Source organism: Pogoniulus pusillus, chromosome 15 (assembly GCF_015220805.1).
Source record: "Pogoniulus pusillus isolate bPogPus1 chromosome 15, bPogPus1.pri, whole genome shotgun sequence".
NCBI lineage: Eukaryota > Metazoa > Chordata > Aves > Piciformes > Lybiidae > Pogoniulus > Pogoniulus pusillus.
Window position 1 is genome coordinate 20,018,963 of NC_087278.1, and position 20,732 is coordinate 20,039,694.

At 49.1% G+C, this 20,732-nt stretch overlaps 2 protein-coding genes across 16 annotated transcripts in view; one reads left to right on the plus strand and one right to left on the minus strand.

The window, feature by feature from the left end:
- LOC135181997 (aldo-keto reductase family 1 member B1-like) overlaps positions 1-1,137 on the plus strand; it is a 65,072-nt gene extending 63,935 nt beyond the window's left edge. For all 3 annotated transcript variants that reach the window (XM_064155618.1, XM_064155617.1, XM_064155619.1), the window contains exon 10: positions 124-1,137. In XM_064155618.1, coding sequence (XP_064011688.1) covers positions 124-166 — 43 coding nt within the window. In that variant the 3' untranslated portion in view covers positions 167-1,137. The remainder of the gene's footprint in view (positions 1-123) is intronic.
- A 4,121-nt stretch (positions 1,138-5,258) lies between these two features.
- The window catches only part of CALD1 (caldesmon 1), a 237,835-nt gene continuing 222,361 nt past the window's right edge, over positions 5,259-20,732 (minus strand). For 7 of the 13 annotated variants that reach the window (XM_064155635.1, XM_064155634.1, XM_064155625.1 and 4 more), the window contains 7 exons: positions 18,229-18,272; positions 17,224-17,302; positions 15,982-16,122; positions 14,106-14,201; positions 9,894-9,974; positions 8,987-9,020; positions 5,259-7,057 (listed from right to left, as the gene is read on the minus strand). In XM_064155635.1, the coding sequence (XP_064011705.1) occupies positions 7,026-7,057; positions 8,987-9,020; positions 9,894-9,974; positions 14,106-14,201; positions 15,982-16,122; positions 17,224-17,302; positions 18,229-18,272 (507 nt within the window). In that variant the 3' untranslated portion in view covers positions 5,259-7,025. Of the gene's footprint in view, positions 7,058-8,986; positions 9,021-9,892; positions 9,975-11,809; positions 11,898-14,105; positions 14,202-15,981; positions 16,123-17,223; positions 17,303-18,228; positions 18,273-20,732 lie in introns of those variants that run through there. The other 6 variants (XM_064155637.1, XM_064155632.1, XM_064155636.1 and 3 more) reach the window with 4 other exon arrangements.

Consider the following 20,732-nt stretch of genomic DNA (forward strand, 5'->3'; position numbering starts at 1 on the left):
AGAGCAGCAAAACTTGAGTAGTGGGGGGGTGGAGGGGGGGAGGGAGTGGAACAGTGCAGCAAGGAAAAAAACACTGCTGAAGATACTTGCTCCAATACTTAACTAACCTCTTTCTGTCCTCAGGGCTACCAATCACAAGGACTACCCATTCAAAACAGAATATTAATGGCAGCAGTTTCTGAAAGGTCTCCATGTAACTCCTTCCAGAGCAGAAGATGCACTCCACAGCTTGGTCTCAATTTCTTCTTTTGTGCTTGACAATCACTATGAGCAGTCCCTTGTGCTCCCTTGTTTTTTCCAGAGGGCACCACTAGCTGGTGTAAGAATGCATCAGTAGGGCTGGGCCTTCTGCAAAGATGGTTAGCAGAAATCTGATGTTAATTCACAGAATCACAGAATTAACCAGGCTGGAAAAGACCTTTGAGATCACTGAGTCCAAAAGAGTAAACAAGGCAATGCTTCTTCATTTCCTTTCCCCCTTGTCTTCCTTAACTGAAGGCAATGTTTTGTTTCTGAATAAAGTTGGAATAACACAAGCCCTGTGAGGAGAGGCTGAGGGAGCTGGGGGTGTGCAGCCTGCAGAAGAGGAGGCTCAGGGCAGAGCTCATTGCTGTCTGCAGCTCCCTGAAGGGAGGCTGTAGCCAGGTGGGGTTGGGCTCTTCTGCCAGGCAAGCAGCAACAGAACAAGGGGACACAGTGTGAAGTTGTGGCAGGGGAGGTCTAGGCTGGATGTTCTGAGGAAGTTGTTGTCAGAGAGAGTGATTGGCATTGGAATGGGCTGCCCAGGGAGGTGATGCAATCATCATCTCTGAAGGTGTTGAAGCCAAGCCTGGCTGGGGCACTTAGTGCCATGGTCTGGTTGGTTGGGCAGGGCTGGGTGCTAGGTTGGACTGGCTGAGCTTGGAGGCCTCTTCCACCCTGGCTGATTCCATGATTCTCTGATTAAAATACATGCTTAATGAAAACCTCTGGTCACTTATATGTATTTTGTTCATCTGTTATTCCCAGTGTGGTCAAACTACTCCATGTCTCACTGCTAAGAAGAGGTCTCTTCTACTGCTTTGCTTTTCTCACAGATGTGAATCTCTAATGCTTTCCATTTATTTTTTTCTGAATAAAGTTTGAATAACAGCACAACTTCATCAGTGTAGTGCTGCAATTCTTCTGTAGATTTAGCTAGACAAACAGGTCTGAAGTCTGGCTTTGTCTGGGTTTTAATACAGACAGAAATAACCTCTGATAATTCCTGCATGAGGAGAATACCTGTGGCTTAGGTACCAAACAGAGCTGTACTCTAACTAGAACCTAAAGAACAAAGTTGTGCCTTCTGCCTCGTGTGGCCCTTCCTCTGAATACATCAGAGTTGAACTCCAGTGTGATTAGCAGTGAAAAGTTGAGGAGGGCATCACATGAAGTGACAACACATCAAAAAGCACCCAGCTGAACACAAAGGTTACCTACACAATCAAACTCACTTGGCTCTGGAAGTCTCAAACAGAATTTGGCTGCTGCAGCACTCAGAGCCATCAATCCAGGCAAGGGACAGCTTTATCTAAGGAAAACACAGAAACACTTTAAACCACCAAAGGAAGCCCTGTGGGAAACTCAAACTTGCTTTCAAGTCCTTTTCCAATAGACAGTGCAAAGGCAAGGTTGAAAAAGGCTGGTTTGGGGCATTCTGCATGCTGCCAAGAGGAAACCTTGTTAGTGTGGGATGGAAGAGCAGACAGTGAGGTGGATTAGGAACTGGTTACAAGACAGAGTTCAAAGAGTGGTGACCAATGGTGCCAGGTCCAGCTGGAGAGCTGTAACCAGTGAAAACCCCAGGGATCAGTGCTGGGTCCAGTCTTGCCCAACATCTTCATCAATGACATTGATGAGAGCACAGACAGACAGAGTCTGCTCAGCAAGTTTGCTGCTGACACCAAATTGGGAGGCTTGGCTGAGACAGCTGAAGGCTGTGCGGGCATCCAGTGAGACCTGGGCAGACTGAGAGCTGGGCACAGAGGAATCAAATGAGGTTCAACAAGGACAAGAGCAGAGTCCTGCACCTGGGGAGGAATAATAAACTGCACCAGTACAGGCTGGGAGGTGACTGTTGGAGAGCAGCACTGAGGAGAGGGACCTGGCAGTGCTGGTGGGTAACACCCATGGCACAGCAATGTGCCCTTGTGGCCAAGAAGGCCAATGGAATCCTGGGGGGCATTAAGCAGAGTGTGTCCAGCAGATCAAGGGAGGTTCTCCTCCCCCTCTACTCTGCCCTGCTGAGACCTCATCTTGAATACTGTGTTCAGTTTTGGGCCCCCCAGTTGCAGAGGGACAGGGATCTGCTGGGGAGGGTCCAGCAGAGGGCTACAAGGATGATGTGGGGACAGGAGGGCATGGCTTAGGAGGACAGGCTGAGGGACCTGGGGCTGCTTAGTCTGGAGAAGAGAAGACAGAGAGGGGATTGAATCAGTGTCTATAAATATCTGAGGGGGTCAGGACACAGACACACACACACACACAGAGCCTCTGCTCACTGCTCCCTGGGATAGGACAAGCAGCACTGGATGGAAGCTGCAGCACAGGAGGTTCCAGCTCAACACAAGGGGCAACTGCTTCACTGTAAAGGTCACCGAGCACTGGCACAGGCTGCCCAGAGAGGCTGTGGAGTCTCCGTTCTCTGGATGTGTCCCTGTGTGACCTGAGCTAGATTCTCTGGTCCTGCTCTGGCAGGGGGGTTGGACTCGATGATCTCTTTGGGTCCCTTCCAACCCCTGACACCCTGTGAGCCTGCGGAACCTAGCTCGGATGCCGAGTGAGCTGCAGGAAAGCAGGGTCTGAATCTAAGGTGGCAATTAATTATCATCTGAAAAATCATCACCTCATAATGATATCGAAATGCGCCCAAACACCACCACTCTTCTCCCGCCCCGTCCCAAGCCAGCCCAACCTGCAGCGCTGCCAAGTCGGCTACCGGGATTCGGCTGCAGCGCAACCAGGCGGGAGGTGGTGCCCCCTTGTGGCCATCTTCCGCCACTGCATCGCCGCAGATCATAGAATCAACCAGGTTGGAAGAGACCTCCAAGCTCAGCCAGTCCAACCTAGCACCCAGCCCGGTCCAGTCAACCAGACCATGGCACTAAGTGCCTCATCTAGGCTTTTCTTGAAGACCCCCAGGGACGATGACTCCACCACCTCCCTGGGCAGCCCATTCCAATGCCAATCACTCTCTCTGTGAAGAACTTCCTCCTAACATCCAGCCTAGACCTACCCCACCACAACTTGAGACTGTGTCCCCTTGTTCTATTGCTGGTTGCCTGGGAGAAAAGGCCACCCCCCACCTGGCTACAATGTCCCTTCAGGTAGCTGTAGACAGATGTGACAAAACAGATCGCACCCAGCACAATTCTGTGCTCCCGGGAAAGGCAATGAGCAGGGACACAAGTCCGTGCTCCCGGGAAAGGGAATGAGCAGGGACACAATTCCGTGCTCCCGGGAAAGGCAATGAGCAGGGACACAATTCCATGCTCCCGGGAAAGGCAATGAGCAGGGACACAAGTCCGTGCTCCCGGGAAAGGCAATGAGCAGGGACACAAGTCCGTGCTCCCGGGAAAGGCAATGAGCAGGGACACAAGTCCATGCTCCTGGGAAATGGAATGAGCAGGGACACAATTCCGTGCTCCCGGGAAAGGCAATGAGCAGGGACACAATTCTGTGCTCCCGGGAAAGGCAATGAGCAGGGACACAATTCCGTGCTCCTGGGAAAGGCAATGAGCAGGGACACAATTCCGTGCTCCCGGGAAAGGCAATGAGCAGGGACACAATTCTGTGCTCCCGGGAAAGGCAATGAGTAGGGACACAATTCCGTGCTCCTGGGAAAGGCAATGAGCAGGGACACAATTCTGTGCTCCTGGGAAAGGGAATGAGCAGGGACACAATTCTGTGCTCCTGGGAAAGGCAATGAGCAGGGACACAATTCTGTGCTCCCGGGAAAGGCAATGAGCAGGGACACAATTCTGTGCTCCTGGGAAAGGCAATGAGCAGGGACACAAGTCCGTGCTCCCGGGAAAGGCAATGAGCAGGGACACAATTCTGTGCTCCTGGGAAAGGGAATGAGCAGGGACACAATTCTGTGCTCCTGGGAAAGGCAATGAGCAGGGACACAATTCTGTGCTCCCGGGAAAGGGAATGAGCAGGGACACAATTCTGTGCTCCTGGGAAAGGCAATGAGCAGGGACACAAGTCCGTGCTCCTGGGAAATGGAATGAGCAGGGACACAATTCTGTGCTCCTGGGAAAGGCAATGAGCAGGGACACAATTCTGTGCTCCTGGGAAAGGCAATGAGCAGGGACACAAGTCCGTGCTCCTGGGAAATGGAATGAGCAGGGACACAATTCTGTGCTCCTGGGAAAGGCAATGAGCAGGGACACAAGTCCGTGCTCCTGGGAAATGGAATGAGCAGGGACACAATTCTGTGCTCCCGGGAAAGGCAATGAGCAGGGACACAATTCTGTGCTCCTGGGAAAGGCAATGAGCAGGGACACAATTCCGTGCTCCCGGGAAAGGCAATGAGCAGGGAAAGGGAAAGCAACTCACCTGCGCCAGCAGAGAAAAGCGGCATTTCAGCAAAGCTCGCAGGTGAGCGTAGCGATGCGGCTGGTCAGCGCAAGGCAGAGGAGCAGGCACACTTAGAAACATCCAAAGTCCTTCCAGGTTAAAGTAGGCAACATCCTATTATTTCTCCCAGGGCAGTTCAGAAAGCTTTGCTTGCTGCAGATTCCCCTCTGCTTTCCGTGGAGCTGGCAGCAGGCTGGAGGTGCCTCTCGTTCAGATTACCGTGACCTGGGTAGAGCAGGGCGTTATGTGCTGTGCTGTGCTGCTGTTAGAGCAAAAACAAAGCAGGGAGGACGACAGGAGAGCCAGCAGCTCCTCAGGAGCAGTGCCTGTGACCACCCAGGCCTGGAAGCACAGCCCACTGAGGCAGGCAGTAGAAAACAGAGGCTCTCACGCACAAGACATCTGTCAAAGCAGAGAAGCAGATGACAGTACCACTAGGTCAAAACCTGCTTTGCTGAGCATCTTGTACCGACAGTGAAGTTTACTTCTCACTTCTTCTTAAGAACACTGCTGTTAAAGCTGCTGATTTGCTGCCGTGGCTTGTCTTCTGCAGGACCAGGTGACACATCCTTTGAGCTTCTCTGCAGCTGTGGCCTTGGCACGATTCCTGTCCCAGACAGAACTGGTTCATCCCTACTCATTAACAAACAGCGGGCTGCCGATGGGAATATTCCATTTATTGTGGATGCAGTTTCAGAATACATTGAGCAAAGAACTTTTTTTTTTTATTGCAGCTATTGGATGCATTTGAAAGACTCAGAGGAGTGTTTACAAAACCCCCCCAAACAAAAAAAAAAACAAAACACAACCATGACAACTCCCAGACAAGGTCAGGCAGAGTTTCACCCCCTACGGATAACTATGTGCAGCTCTCTATGTACACAAGATGTTTCAGCTGAGCAGGGGAGTTCATCTTTGGGTTGACACAGAACATTACCCTTCTTTAGGAAGAAGTCAGCTGCTGTCAGAGATGGAAGTGGTGAAGAGGAGGATCCTGGGCAGTCCAAGGCACAACAGAGCTGTTTACAACGTGCTCAGGGGCTGCTTCAGTTGCTCAGTTTGTGACACTGGAGGACGTCAATGCTAAACTGTGTGGCAAGTAAAGTCAAACCAAGCCAAAGTCTTACAGCCAGGTGGTTACTATATACAAATGAAAACATCCATCAAAAGAAGATGTTAAGGGAGAGGGAGCTCAAAAGAAGCACTACAAAGAGAGGTTTACTTCATCTCAGGTGGACTTGAGCGTACGGCACCAACGGATGGCAAGCCCCAGCGTGGAGCCTATTCGAAACAAGCCCCAGCTTGGTTTAGGTTTTGGGTTGGTTTGGTTTTGGGGTTGGTTTGGGTTTTTGGGTTGGTTTTCTTTTTACACTTTTTAATTATGGTAGTTTTACATAAATTAAACTACAAGGTTTTATACAAGTGACCTATTTCTGACCCTCTTACACCCTTACCTTTGCCTCTTTTAATAACTCTACTTTTCTTTTTAATTACCCATTATTGGGCAACTGACATTTAAACTTTTTAATACTCATCTCACCAATACCTGTATAATGAAATCTTACTGCAGAGAAGTGCTGTGGGTTTGTCTTGATTTATTTCTGGGTTTATTTTAAAGCTGTGCTATTGGCTACTTAGGTATGTTTATCACTAAATATAATACTCTAGCAGGTATTAAAAGCATTCTACTGTTAGTAGTGCTAAACTTTGTAAAGCTATGTGTGTATATATGCTCTAAAATGGCATTCAATTCCTAGCTAACAACAAAAACAAAAGGAGTATCAGTACCACTGTCTGCTAATATAATCATCCAAATTTAGGCATTAACTTAAACTAGCATGGGAAAAAAAAATGATGCTTTAAAACAACAAAAAAGAAGTATAAATCCAAGGAAAAACAACAACAACAACAACCCACCCACATTAAAATATGTTATTGGTGAAGTATTTCTCATGACATGGGCAACTTACATTGTCAGCTAAAAGAGGTTTCTTCCATGCCTTTAAAGTGCAGAAAGAAAGACTTTATGGATTACCATTGGACCTGTAGGTTTGCTGCACACCTTTAAGCAACTCTGCTCCATCGACCTCTTATGCCAGTTGAAATCACTGCTCAGGGACATGGTCAGTCATGACTGTCAGTAGGAGAAGTCTTCTATATTTCACAGCATGGGTTCTCTTCAGGAATAAAGGCTCTTGTGCAAAGGCAGTACTATCAGGATGGATGTCTAGACTGATTATTAAATACAGTGCTAATATACCTGGGTTTAACTGGGATAATGCAGAAACCAACAGACACTTTGGTAAATAAACATCAAAATAAAAAGAACAATTTAGCACTTTCTCTCTCTCTCTGTTTTTTTTTTAAGTTTAGTTTGGGTTTTTTTCCCCCCAGCCAAGTGGTTCAGCTTCTTTAGTGGCCTTCTAGGGTTCTTTCTCAAGTTGTCTCAAACCTGCTGAGAAAGAGAAAGATTAAAGGTGGCTTGAAATAGCTCCAATCATAGAATCATAGAACCAAGCAGGTTGGAAGAGACCTCCAAGCTCAGCCAGCCCAACCTAGCACCCAGCCCTAGACAATCAACCAGACCACGGCACTAAGTGCCCCATCCATAGAAACATAGAACCAACCAGCGTGGAAGAGACCTCCAAGCTCATCCAGCCCAACCTGGCATCCAGCCCTGGCCAATCCACCAGACCGTGGCACTAAGTGCCTCATCCATAGAATCATGGAATCAACAAGGTTGGAAGAGACATCCAAGCTCAGCCAGTCCAACCTAGCACCCAGCCCTAGACAACCAACCAGACCATGGCACTAAGGGCCCCAGTCAGGCTTGGCTTCAACACCTCCAGGGACAGTGACTCCACCACCTCCCTGGGCAGCCCATTCCAATGCCAATCACTCTCTCTGCCAACAACTTCCTCCTAACATCCAGCCTAGACCTCCCCCAGCACAACTTAAGACTGTGTCCCCTTGTTCTATGTACCCCTAAAATAGAGGAGGCATGGCTCTAAATTACCAAGCAGCAGATAAGAAAGCAGGACAGAAACTGGATGCTTTTGTGCAATACTGGGATGGCTCACAGGTAGTTTTCAAGAAGACCAGCAGCACCTCACAGAATCACAGGATTGTCAGGGCTGGAACAGACCCCAAGGACCATCCAGCTCCAACCTTCTTGCCATGGGCAGGGATGCTTTCCACTAGAGCAGGTTGCCCAGAGCCACATGCAGCCTGGCCTTAAAAACTTCCAGGGATGAGGCTTCCACCACTTCCCTGGGCAACCTGTTCCAGTGTCCCACCACCTTTATGGGGAAGAACTTCTTCCTAACATCTAATCTAAATCTCCCCTCCTCTAGCCTGGATCCATCCCCCCCCAGTCCTATCACTACCTGACAGCCTAAAAAGTCCCTCCCCAGCTTTCTTGTAGCCCACTTCATATACTGTAAGGTCACAAGAAGGTCACATTGGAGCTTCCTCTTCTCCAGACTGCACAGCCCCAACTCTCTCAGCCTGTCCTCACACCTCTCACCTCTGACAGCCCCAGTAGGCAGCTCAAGGAAAGCTCATGAGCTTCCTATCCAGGAGCATCAGAGGTGATGCTCCAGCACTGTCTCCAGCCACACATGGGTGAGTGCACAGGAAACTCAGAGGTGAGGCTCCAGCACTCTCCGCAGCCACACATGGGTGAGTGCACAGGAAACTCAGAGGTGATGCTCCAGCACTCTCCCCAGCCACACATGGGTGAGTGCACAGGAAACTCAGAGGTGATGCTCCAGCACTGTCTCCAGCCACACATGGGTGAGTGCACAGGAAACTCAGAGGTGAGGCTCCAGCACTCTCCCCAGCCACACATGGGTGAGTGCACAGGAAACTCAGAGGTGAGGCTCCAGCACTCTCCCAAGCCATGCAAGGATGAGTGCACAGGAAACTCAGAGGTGAGGCTCCAGCACTCACCCAAGCCATGCAAGGATGAGTGCACAGGAAACTCAGAGGTGAGGCTCCAGCACTCTCCCAAGCCATGCAAGGATGAGTGCACAGGAAACTCAGAGGTGATGCTCCAGCACTCTCCCAAGCCATGCAAGGATGAGTGCACAGCAAACTCAGAGGTGATGCTCCAGCACTCTCCCAAGCCATGCAAGGATGAGTGCACAGGAAACTCAGAGGTGATGCTCCAGCACTCTCCCCAGCCACACATGGGTGAGTGCACAGGAAACTCACAACCAGCCAAAGGTTGCCTTTATGATATTTCACTGGAGCTTTGGAAAGCCAAAGGAAAGAGGGTGGGGCTTGGAGCATCAGCTGCAGCATTTTAAGCCATGGCTACACCAATGTGAGAATGCAGCACTGTTTCCATTGAATATGCAGGCATAATAATAGAGTAACTTACCATTAGTCTCTGATTTCTTCCCCATAGCTGATACCTGTTTGGAAAAAAGTTATAACCCATTTTTAAAGTCGACTGCAGGAAAGCACAGCTGTTTATAACAGGCTGGGGAGAGGGAACCCAACTCCATGCAAAGGAGAGCTGTACAACACTGTGATGGTTTGGGATCTGCTGGCTCCCCTGCTCTTGTGAAATCACCCAGACTAGACTCCAGCCAGCTGCAAGTGAAGGAATGAAGCTTTATATTCACAGCTTAGCACAACACACAAGCAGAGAGTTACAATATTTACCATAGACAGAAAGATACAAGTTAAAGGTAATACAGAGTGCCCAGGAGAGGCTCCCAACCATCCTTCCACCTCCTTTCCATCCCTCTACCTTATCCCAGAGTCTGCCTTACATGCAAGGTGAGTCTGGAGGATTGGCAAGGGGGATTGGAAGCAGAGGGATTAGTTACACTAAAGAAGCCCAGGGAGAAACACAGACTCCAACAGACAGACACACTCTCTGTCTTATCTATAGCTGTGCTCTTCTTTTTATACCTCTCAGCAAGCCTATGAGTGAAGCAGACATCACCACTCTTTTCTTTTTACAGCCTAATTTCTCATCATTAATTTCTCTCATTAAAACATTCTTTCATCTAATTTCTCTCATTAAAACATTCCACTTTGCCCCAAACTAGCACAAACGCAGGACTTCAAGCACAACACAGCTCTGCCACGCAGGAACATCAAAGTCAGATGGTGCCCATGGCTTTCTGTGCCTCACTATACTTTCTCCTCTAGATTAAAAGGCAGCTCAGAAACAAAAGACCTGTCCAACTGGTGACCACTTGAAGGCAAACAGCACCTTCCCCCTAGAAAGCCTCCAGCAGAGCTATTATCCCTTCAGCAGTGCACTCAAGTGTTACCTTAGAAGAAGAAGCTGGCTTTTCAACTGACTGCTTCTCCCAGAGGTTACGTTTGCCAGATACATCTCCTGGTTTTAGATCCTGTGTTTTGAGGCCAATGTCAGAGAAGAGAGACAAGTATTAGTTGAGGTTTACTTACTTTTGTTTTCAAGAGAAAAAGTTAAATGCTGCTTTCTCATATGAAAAGGACATCCTCCAGTGGTGTTATGCTGTCTAGCAGTCATAAAGCTCTTCAGCATTCCCCTTCACACAATGGTTCCATGCATACACATGCTTTGGGACAACACCCAGCGAGGCTTGCATAGGCAGAGCTGGGCAAAGAGGACCCTGGTGAGGGGCAACAAGGACAAGTGCAGAGCCCTGCAGCTTGGAAGGGACAATAAACAGCACCAGGACAGGCTGGGAGGTGATCTGCTGGAAATCAGCCCTGTGGAGAAGGACCTGGGAGTGCTGCTGGACAAGAAGCTACCCGTGGGACAGCAATGTGCCCTGGTGGCCAAGAAGGCCAGTGGAGTCCTGGGAGTCATTTAGATGAGCGTGGCCAGCAGGTGGAGGGAGGTTCTCCTGCCCTTCTACTATGCCCTGGTGAGATCTCACCTAAAATACTGTGTTCAGTTTTGGGCTCCCCAGTTCAGGAGGGACAGGGATCTTCTGGAGAGAGACCAAGGGATGGCTATGAAGATGATTAGGGGACCAGAGCACTGCCCTGAGAGGAGAGGCTGAGGGCCCTGGGGCTTTTCAGTCTGGTGAAGAGAAGACTTAGAAGGGATCTAATCAGTGTTTAGAAATATCTGAGGACTGGGGCTCAAGAGGGAAGGGACAAACTTGTCTCACTTGGACACTGAGATAGGACAAGGAGCAATGGGTATAAACTACTGCACAGGAAGTTCCACCTCAACATGAGGAAGAACTTCTTTGCTGTAAGGATGGCACAGCACTGGATCAGGCTGCCCAGAGAGGTTGGGGAGTCTCCTCTGGAGACATTCCAACCGTGTCTGGATGTGTTCCTGTGTGACCTGCTCTAGATTCTATGGTCCTGCTCTTGCAGGGGGGTTGGACTCAATTTGGGGAGGTCCCTTCCAACCTGCCTGTGGTCCTGCCAAACCCACTCCTGCTGCACCTGCTTAGTGTTGCATAGACTGGCTGTAACTCACAGTGTTCATCCTAGGGGGTACAGTGAAAAGTCACTGCACCATCAGGCTTACTAAAGAAAGCAGTTCCAAGTTTTGTACAAGAAAAAGATTTCCTTCTTTTTTTTTGTTCTCAGAAAGAGTATTTCCATGTGGGAAAAATTAAAAGTAGTTTGCCTTTGTCATTTCAGATCAGAAACAAAATATGTTATTAAAGCTGCTGTTAAAAAAAACCCATAATCATAGAATCACAGAATCAAGCAGGTTGGAAGAGACCTGCCTGCTTCCAGGCACCCAGCAACAGAACAAGGGGACCCAGTCCCAAGTGGTGCCAGGGCAGGTCTAGGCTGGATGTGAGGAGGAAGTTGTTGGCAGAGTGATTGGCATTGGAATGGGCTGCCCAGGGAGGTGGTGGAGTCACTGCCCCTGGAGGTGTTCAAGCCAAGCCTGGATGAGGCACTTAGTGCCATGGTCTGGTTGCTTGGCCAGGGCTGGGTGCTAGGTTGGGCTGGCTGAGCTTGGAGCTCTCTTCCAACCTGCTTGATTCTATGGTTGTATGATTTAGGTTCTCCATTAAACTAATGGTGATCTTTGCTCCCTCTACTTTTAATTGTTCCAAAACTCACAAGAGCCTCGATGGCCACAAAAGCTTCAAACAAGCTTCCTACGAGGGTAGGGAGTTATTTGCTATTGCCAAAGTTCTAAGCTTTCTTTTACAGAGGAAAAGGAGAGCTGACACAGGAGAGGTGTACATCATTCTTCACAGTCAATTATAAACAGGTTTACCTGACCAGCTTAGCAAACAGACCCCCAGAGAAGAGGAATAGGAGGGCAGGTTCCTTCAAGCAGAGATATTGAAAGCAGAAAGAACAATCTATTGAGAAAGAAGGAAGATAAGACACAGGTAGAAATAGCTGGCTGGAGGGAAAAGAAGAGGTTAGCTTTGTGTGAGCTAAAAGATGCAACAGGACAATCTAGAGGCAGATTCTGTCGTGGTTCTCAGCAGCTATGGTTAAACACAGTGACCATGATGAGTAGTTTTATCTTCATAGTCATGTCCAGAAGGATACAGTCTCCATGTGGCTACCAAAAACATTCCTCTGGGGACAGCAGAGCAAATGTCAGGCTTCTCTTTGGGACAAACAGGAGAGTGACTTGAGAAAGCACTTTTAAGGCTGCACCTTTCACACAGGGCAAGTGGAGGGGTATAAAAATGCTAGGCAAGGACATGGCAAGAAACTTGTTCTTTAATGAAAAACCCAACTTGAATTAAGACCACAAGTGATGCCTTTCAGCAATATGGACCCTTAGCAGCTCCAGTTCCTCATCCCTACCCTTCCCCACACATCCACACCCCCTGCTCAGTACTTTGGTAGCAAGCTCTGCTCTGACTGTTGTTGGAGTAATGGGCAGGCTACAGAGCCTTCAATCTAAATGACATTCAGGCTCTTAAAGGATGGAAGTATTTCAGCTGTGTTTAAAAACATATTTGAAAGGTTTTTACAGGGCAAGAGCCAAAGCAGAAGTATTTCTTTCAGAATCTGGGGCTGGCAACTTCTACATTAATATTAGGCCTGCCACAGGCAGTTAATTCATGTCCTTCCCTGCCAGAGAAGTGCTTCTCCAAGCAACCGTCTCTCTAAAACACTCTGAGCTGTAAGGTGCTGTAAGGGGTTAACCCTCCTGGGGGTGCTCTGAACCTGGCCCCAGCTCCTCCTGACTCCTCTCTGGGGTTGCTCTGAACCTGACCCCAGCTCCTCCTGACCTGGTTCTCTCTCTCTTTGCCCTCCCTGCCTGCCAGCAGGTTCCTGCTGCTCCTGTTTTGCCACACAGCCATGCCACCACACAGTTGGACTGCCTGAATCTACCTCCATCCACTGCCATCAACCTGATCTTGTTTCCCTTCCCTATACCTTCTTGTAACTCCCTTACCTTAAATACTTTTTACTTATTGCTATTTTTTTTCTTTTACCATCCAAGCTGTGTTTACAGCTTAGCCTTTTTCCAGTCCCTGACTCCCTAAGTAGCCAGATTTATCTACAATATCCTTTGTAAGATTATTCCTGATCAAACTGAGTCTGCTAATAACCTAAACTAATTTTTGGATATAGTTTTTTTGGGGGGCAGGGTTCCAGAAAAATAAAATATTTCTATTTGTATATATCTCCTGACTCAGCCATGTTAATTCCCTGCCTCCACAGCAAGGTTGGAAAAGACCCTTAAGATTGTCTAGCCCAAACAGTTAGCCTAGCACTGCCAAGACCTAACTATGTTAGACCACACCTTGAGTGCTGTGTTCAGTTCTGGGCCCCCCAGTTTAGGAGGGACATTGAGATGCTTGAGCGTGTCCAGAGAAGGGCAATGAGGCTGGGGAGAGGCCTTGAGCACAGCCCTACGAGGAGAGGCTGAGGGAGCTGGGATTGGTTAGCCTGGAGAAGAGGAGGCTCAGGGGAGACCTTATTGCTGTCTACAACTACCTGAGGGGTGGTTGTGGCCAGGAGGAGGTTGCTCTCTTCTCTCAGGTGGCCAGCACCAGAACAAGAGGACACAGCCTCAGGCTGTGCCAGGGGAGATTTAGGCTGGAGGTGAGGAGAAAGTTCTTCCCTGAGAGAGTCATTGGACACTGGAATGGGCTGCCCGGGGAGGTGGTGGAGTCGCCGTCCCTGGAGCTGTTCAAGGCAGGATTGGACGTGGCACTTGGTGCCATGGTCTGGCCTTGAGCTCTGTAGTAAAGGGTTGGACTGGATCAGCTTGGAGGTCTCTTTCAACCTTGGTGATACTGTGATCCTGTGATGTCACTAAGTGCCACATTTATCCCTCCAGGGGTGGCAACTCAATCACTTCCCTAGGCAGCCTGTTCCAGCACTTTACAATGCTACACAGAACTTCACAACCCAATACAAGCCAGCACATGACAACCCAATAGTTTCCCCAGTATCCAATCTAAACCTCCTCTGACACAACTTGAGCTGATCTCCTCTTGCTCTGTCATGAAGCAACCTTCCTCAGAAGACCATCAGCTGACTGAGGAAGCACCATCATCACCTCTGCCCCAGCAGACAACCCACACAGAGCTACTTACAGAAGGCTTTGGAGCAGGTGATTTGTTGCTCTCTGGGGTCTTGGTTAACCACTCGTTGATCCGACTGGAAACACCAACCTTCAGTCCAGCAGTTTCCTGCAAAAGAAGGAATCAAATCAGAAGCCTTTCAAAAGAGCTGTTCCTGTATTTCCCACAGTTTAGATCCAAACACCTAAACCAACAGTTTGTGGCTATGATGAATTCTCATCATGTCCCTTCAATTTACAGGAGAGAAATGCTGCCTTCAGGCTTTGCACTGGAAGGGAAATGCATCCCAAATGCTTCTGCTTGTTACCTATAAACCATCATTGTGATCTTACCTATTTAATCAGTCTCTGCCCCTGAAAAGAATCTTCCCCAATACAAAGAATTTCTTTGTACTCCACTTGAACTAGGCAGATTCTTTGTCTAAGATAGAATCAAGCAGGTTGGAACAGACCTCCAAGCTCATCCAGTCCAACCTAGCACCCAGCCCTGTCCAATCAACATAGAATCAAGCAGGTTGGAAGAGACCTCCAAGCTCATCCAGTCCAACCTAGCACCCAGCCCTGTCCAATCAACATAGAATCAAGCAGGTTGGAAGAGACCTCCAAGCTCATCCAGTCCAACCTAGCACCCAGCCCAGTCCAATCAACATAGAATCAAGCAGGTTGGAAGAGACCTCCAAGCTCATCCAGTCCAACCTAGCACCCAGCCCTGTCCAATCAACATAGAATCAAGCAGGTTGGAAGAGACCTCCAAGCTCATCCAGTCCAACCTAGCACCCAGCCCTGTCCAATCAACATAGAATCAAGCAGGTTGGAAGAGACCTCCAAGCTCATCCAGTCCAACCTAGCACCCAGCCCAGTCCAATCAACATAGAATCAAGCAGGTTGGAACAGACCTCCAAGCTCATCCAGTCCAACCTAGCACCCAGCCCTGGCCAATCAACATAGAATCAAGCAGGTTGGAACAGACCTCCAAGCTCATCCAGTCCAACCTAGCACCCAGCCCTATCCAGTCAACCAGACCTGATGCAGGTCTCTAATGCCTGTATCTTGGCTGAATATGTCACTAAATTCTCCCAGTACACTCAGCACTGCAGGCACACAGCTCTCTGGGCTTCTGAGGATCTCAGGACCCTTTGAGATGTTATTCCACAGTGATGTCAATAAAAGCAGCCAAGGCTGACTCATAAGAACCTGAGAGAACCTGGCCTGCATCAAGAATGATGTGGCCAGCAGGAGCAGGGAGGTCATTCTGCCCCTGTACTCTGCACTGGTTAGACCTCACCATGAGTACTGTGTGCAGTTCTGGGCCACTCAATTTAAGAATCATAGAATCAACCAGGTTGGAAGAGACCTCCAAGATCAGAAGGACATTGAGATGCTTGAATGTGTCCAGAGAAGGGCAATGAGGCTGGTGAGGGGCCTGCAGCACAGCCCCGTGAGGAGTGGCTGAGGGAGCTGGGGGTGTGCAGCCTGCAGAAGAGGAGGCTTAGGGCAGACCTCATTGCTGCCTGCAACTACCTGAGGGAAGGTTGTAGCCAGGAGGAGGTTGCTCTCTTCTCTCAGGCAGCCAGCACCAGAACGAGAGGACACAGCCTCAGGCTGCACCAGGGGAGATTTAGGCTGGAGGTGAGGAGAAAGTTCTTCACTGAGAGAGTCATTGGACACTGGAATGGGCTGCCCGGGGAGGTGGTGGAGTCGCCGTCCCTGGAGCTGTTCAAGGCAGGATTGGACGTGGCACTTGGTGCCATGGTCTGGCCTTGAGCTCTGTGGTAAAAGGTTGGACTTGATGATCTGTGAGGTCTCTTCCAACCTCGGTGACACTGTAAAGGCAAGGTCAGGTCCCTGACATGACTGCTCACAATCACAATCCAAAAGCAGACACATACCTTATTGGGTGCTCCTGCCCCAGAGGGCGAGGAGAAAACATTCCCTTTCTCCCACATGCTCTTGATGTTACGGACACCCTCGGCTGGAACGTGAAGGTCAGAGGCTGCAGGCCTAGCTGGTTTTGCAGTCTTTGTGCCCTGCTGAAGAAGTGAAGCCACTGATGTTTAGCAAGGAGAGCTGGAGTTGCAGGGCAGTTTGGCAGCTGGGGAATGCAGCAGCTGGATGAGGTACTAGCAGCGGTCATGCAAAGACAGAAAGGGGTACCCAGCTCAAGAGGTGCCACTAAGACTCCTCCTTTTCATCTGCAATTGCACCCTTGACATGACCAGCTATGGAAACTGCTTTTATTTCCTAAAGCTAATGGCAAACCATAGCTGCACACAACTTTTCCAAGCCTTTCATTTGTCCTCTGTCAACTCTCAGCACCTGTGTGCTGCAATCTGCCTTGTTCAGGAGCACAGCTAAGGAAATCCTTGTGCAGATTTAGGGGGCAAGGGCTGTGCTGTCATTCACCATCAGTCTCTGCTCCAGCTTTCCAAAACAACTGGAATGCCAAGGATTATAGGGGTACACTTCATCAGGTACAGTATATTTGGAATAAAAAGAGGGGGATTAAAGAGAGGAGGATTTGGTTATTATTCTGGGGGGGGGGGGGGGGCAGTGACTCTTTTGCACTGCTCCAAACTCCTGCTCCTTCTTTTCAAAAGCCTTGTACATAACACAGACCTGAGGGGTCAGGGTTGGAAGGCACCACAAGAATCACCTAGTTCCAACCCCCCTGCCGTGGGCAGGGACACCTCACCCTAGATCAGGCTGTCCAGAGCCTCATCCAGCCTGGCCTTAAACACCTCCAGGGATGAGGCTTCCACCACCTCCCTGGGCAACTCATTCCAGGGAGGTGGTGGTTCCAGAGTCTAACCACCCTCATGCTGAAGAACTTTTTCCTAACAACCAGTCTGAAATACCTTTGAAAGGGCAGGAGTAAACCAGATGCAAACTCCCTACTAAGCAACAAGAAGTTCTGCCAAAAATCACTGGGACTCTAACAAAAACCATCACATTTAGAGTTCATGTCTCATGCCAGGTTTTCAGCCACTCCTTAGCCCTCTGATGCAAGGAATCCCAGACAATTCCTGGTTTTAGGGTAGTTTTCATTAAGTGCTGCAACAGTACACCCCAGGGTGGTTAAAGCCCCCAAAGGCTTTTGTAACCAGAGCACCTGTGGCCTGGAGTTTCCTTACCTCTATTGCACTGGTGTATTGCTCAAGTCTACTGTCAATCTTGGAGACAACTGCTGTTGTGTGGGTGGGTTTCATACCACTGTGGGAAGCAGGGGGGGATAAAAAGAGAGAAAGAAGTTATTATTGCCTCCAGTTAAACACTGCTATTTTGGCTGGACCAGGTGAGAGCATGGGAAGGAAAGAGGAGAAGTAGATGGGGTTTAAAGAGAAGACAAATGGCTTAGAAGGGTGAGCATTGGGCAGGCATGGCAAGAGGCTGCTCAGGGAAGTGGTGTAACCACCACCCCTGGAGATGCTCCAGCAGTGTGTTGCTGTGGGGCTTGAGGGTGTATGATGGTAGCTGGGTTACAGCTGGAGGGAATGACCTTCAAGGTCTTTCCCAGCCATTGTGACTTTAAGGATTCTGTGCTTCTGCATCTTCCTCTTCTTGCTCTTCTGCGCTGTGGCCACCTTCTTTTTCTGTGCTGTCCTCTCTATTGCATCATGGCCTCCTCCTGATTCTTTGTCTTTCTCTTCTTTGAGAGAGAAGATGTTGGGGTTTGGGAGGAGAGGGTGGGCATGGTGAGAACATGGGAAGGAGAGAAAGGAAGATGGGGATGAAAGATAAGCTGGGGGAGAGGAGAGGATGGGCATGGTGAGAACAGGGGAAAGAGAGAAAGGAAGATGAGGATGAAAGAGAAGCTGGGGGAGAGGAGAGGGTGGGCATGGTGAGAACATGGGAAAGACAGAGAGGAAGTAGATGGCATTTAAAGAGAAGACAAATGGTTTAGAAGGGTGAGCACTGGGAGAACAAGGGTGAGAGATTGATCAGGCATGGCAAGAGGCTGCTCAGGGAAGTGGTGTAATGACCATCCCTGGAGGTACTCCAGCAGTGTGTTACTGTGGAGCCCCAGGATGTAGTTTAGTGGTGTTGGTATCTGGGTTATGGTTGGAGTGAATGACCTCCAAGGTCTTCCCAGCCACTGTGATTTTAAGGACTCTGCTTCTGCTGTCTCATTGCTTTACCTCTTCTGAGCTGATTTGTTCAAGAATTCTGCTCGCTCCTCTATCTAGAAAAGAGAGAAACAACAGCTATGAGTTTAAGGCTGGTAAAAAGGTAGCCTGTGCCAGGCCAGGCTGAAATGTAATCTTAAAGATCAAAAAGTCAGTCTCAGAGAGATGCATTCCAATAGAAATCACCACAGCCACACAGAGAGGATTTATAGTTAGGAGCCTATTGTGCTGCAGAGTTAGAAAGGTTATGACTGCAGGAGGGGTTAGACTAGATGACCTCTGGAGGTCCCTCCCAACCCAGACTCTATATAGTTTCTGCATTAATGTTTGCATATTGCATATTTCTTCAGTGCCTCATTTCTAAGCTGCAGCACAGGAGGCTCCAGCTCAACACAAGGAGAACTTCTTTGCTGGAAGGGTCAGAGAGCACTGGAACAGGCTGCCCAGAGAGGTTGTGGAGTCTTCTCTGGAGCCTTTCCAGGCCTGTCTGGATGTGTTCCTGTGTGACCTGAGCTAGACTGTATGGTCCTGCTGCGGCAGGGGGGGGTTGGACTCAGTGATCTCTTTGGGTCCCTCCCAACCCCTGACATCCTGTGACCTGTGATCTGTAACAAGAGAATAAACCTCCAATACAGAAAGGACAAAATGGGAGAAGTTCATCTTATGAAAGGGGTTGATAATCATAAAATCTCTGACAAATTTCCTCTCATCTTCCACAGAAGAGTAAGCATCTATCTCCTGAGACAGCAAAGTTAGCAGTTTTCCTGAGCTGAAGCATCAGCCTAGGCTAGGTTTGGAGCTCAGCCACCTGCCCTGTCCCATGCAAGCTTTTGCAGGATACTGACAATTTCATTTCCATCACCCCCACAAAAATAACACCCCAAATAATTCAATTATTGCTGTCTACAACTACCTGAGGGGTGGTTGTGGCCAGGAGGAGTTTGCTCTCTTCTCTCAGGTGGCCAGCACCAGAACAAGAGGACACAGCCTCAAGCTACACCAGGGGAAATTTAGGCTCGAGGTGAGGAGAAAGTTCTTCCCTGAGAGAGTCATTGGACACTGGAATGGGCTGCCCGGGGAGGTGGTGGAGTCGCTGTCCCTGGAGCTGTTCAAGGCAGGATTGGACGTGGCACTTGGTGCCATGGTCTGGCCTTGAGCTCTGTGGTAAAGGGTTGGACTTGATGATCTGTGAGGTCTCTTCCAACCCTGATGATACTGTGATACTGTGAACTATGCTCTGGCCACGTTCAAGCAAGGCCACTGCTGCGTGGGTGAATATCTAGCAGGTGTTATATAAACTGAGATCTTACCTCTCAGCATTATTTTTCCCTCTGTGTATAGCAAATTAACTTCTCCAGTGAAAAAGAGTGAGGAAGGTCTCATAAGGGCTTGTGCCAAACCTCTTGATAATTGGAAAACAAAAAGATTCCATCCCTAAATAAAGTTGGAAACCATTTCCTGATGGGGAGGAGTGTGGGAGGATGCTGGTGGTGGTGGTAATCTATTTGCATTCTGGACCAAGAAGTACTTCTGTCAAAGTTCCTTAAGCCTCCTTCACACCACACTGTTCCCACTCTTCAGTGAAACCTATCCAAGCAGCTCCAGGGGCTGGAAAGTATTATTAGGCAGCCTGGCTGGATTCCTGGGGATTCCCCAGTCTCAGTATGGTTTGTCCATTTCTAACAGAGGCTGCTGTGGAATCCAAGCCTTTAAAATAAGGCAATGACAGCAATCCCTTTAAATGGCTCTCCTCAGGGTCCTTAGCACCCAGGCTGGAGCAGAACTCAGAATCAGCAATCCCATCAAAGGGCATTGTGTATCTTCTTTCTCAAGCCCATGCAAGCAAAAACCAGGGAGTTCACTTCAGTGCAGGATGGGCTAAACAAGCTCCCTGGAAGAACTCCAGCTAGCATCAGCCCAGCTCCAAAGCAGCACTGAAGCTCTAAAATATAGATCTGCATACTTCACAGAGCAGTTTACATTAGCAGTTTTAGTTGCCAAGATGTGCTCTGAGGTCTCTTCTCCCAGGCAAGCAGCAGAACAAGGGGACACAGTGTGAAGTTGTGGCAGGGCAGGTCTAGGCTGGATGTTAGGAGGAAGTTATTGGCAGAGAGAGTGATTGGCATTGGAATGGGCTGCCCAGGGAGGTGGTGGAGTTGTTGTCCCTGGAGGTGTTGAAGCCAAGCCTGGCTGGGGCACTTAGTGCCATGGTCTGGTTGCTTGGCCAGGGCTGGGTGCTAGGTTGGGCTGGCTGAGCTTGGAGGTCTCTTCCAACTTGGTCTATTCTATTCTATTCTATTCTATTCTATTCTATTCTATTCTATTCTATTCTATTCTATTCTATTCTATTCTATTCTATTCTATTCTATTCTATTCTACCCCAGCCTGTAGTGCTGCTTGGGGTTGTTGTGGCCAAAGTGTAGAACCCTGCACTTGGCCTTGTTCAATCTCATCCCATTGGCCTCTGCCCACCCATGCAGCCTGGCCAGGTCCCTCTGCAGGGCTCTCCTACCCTC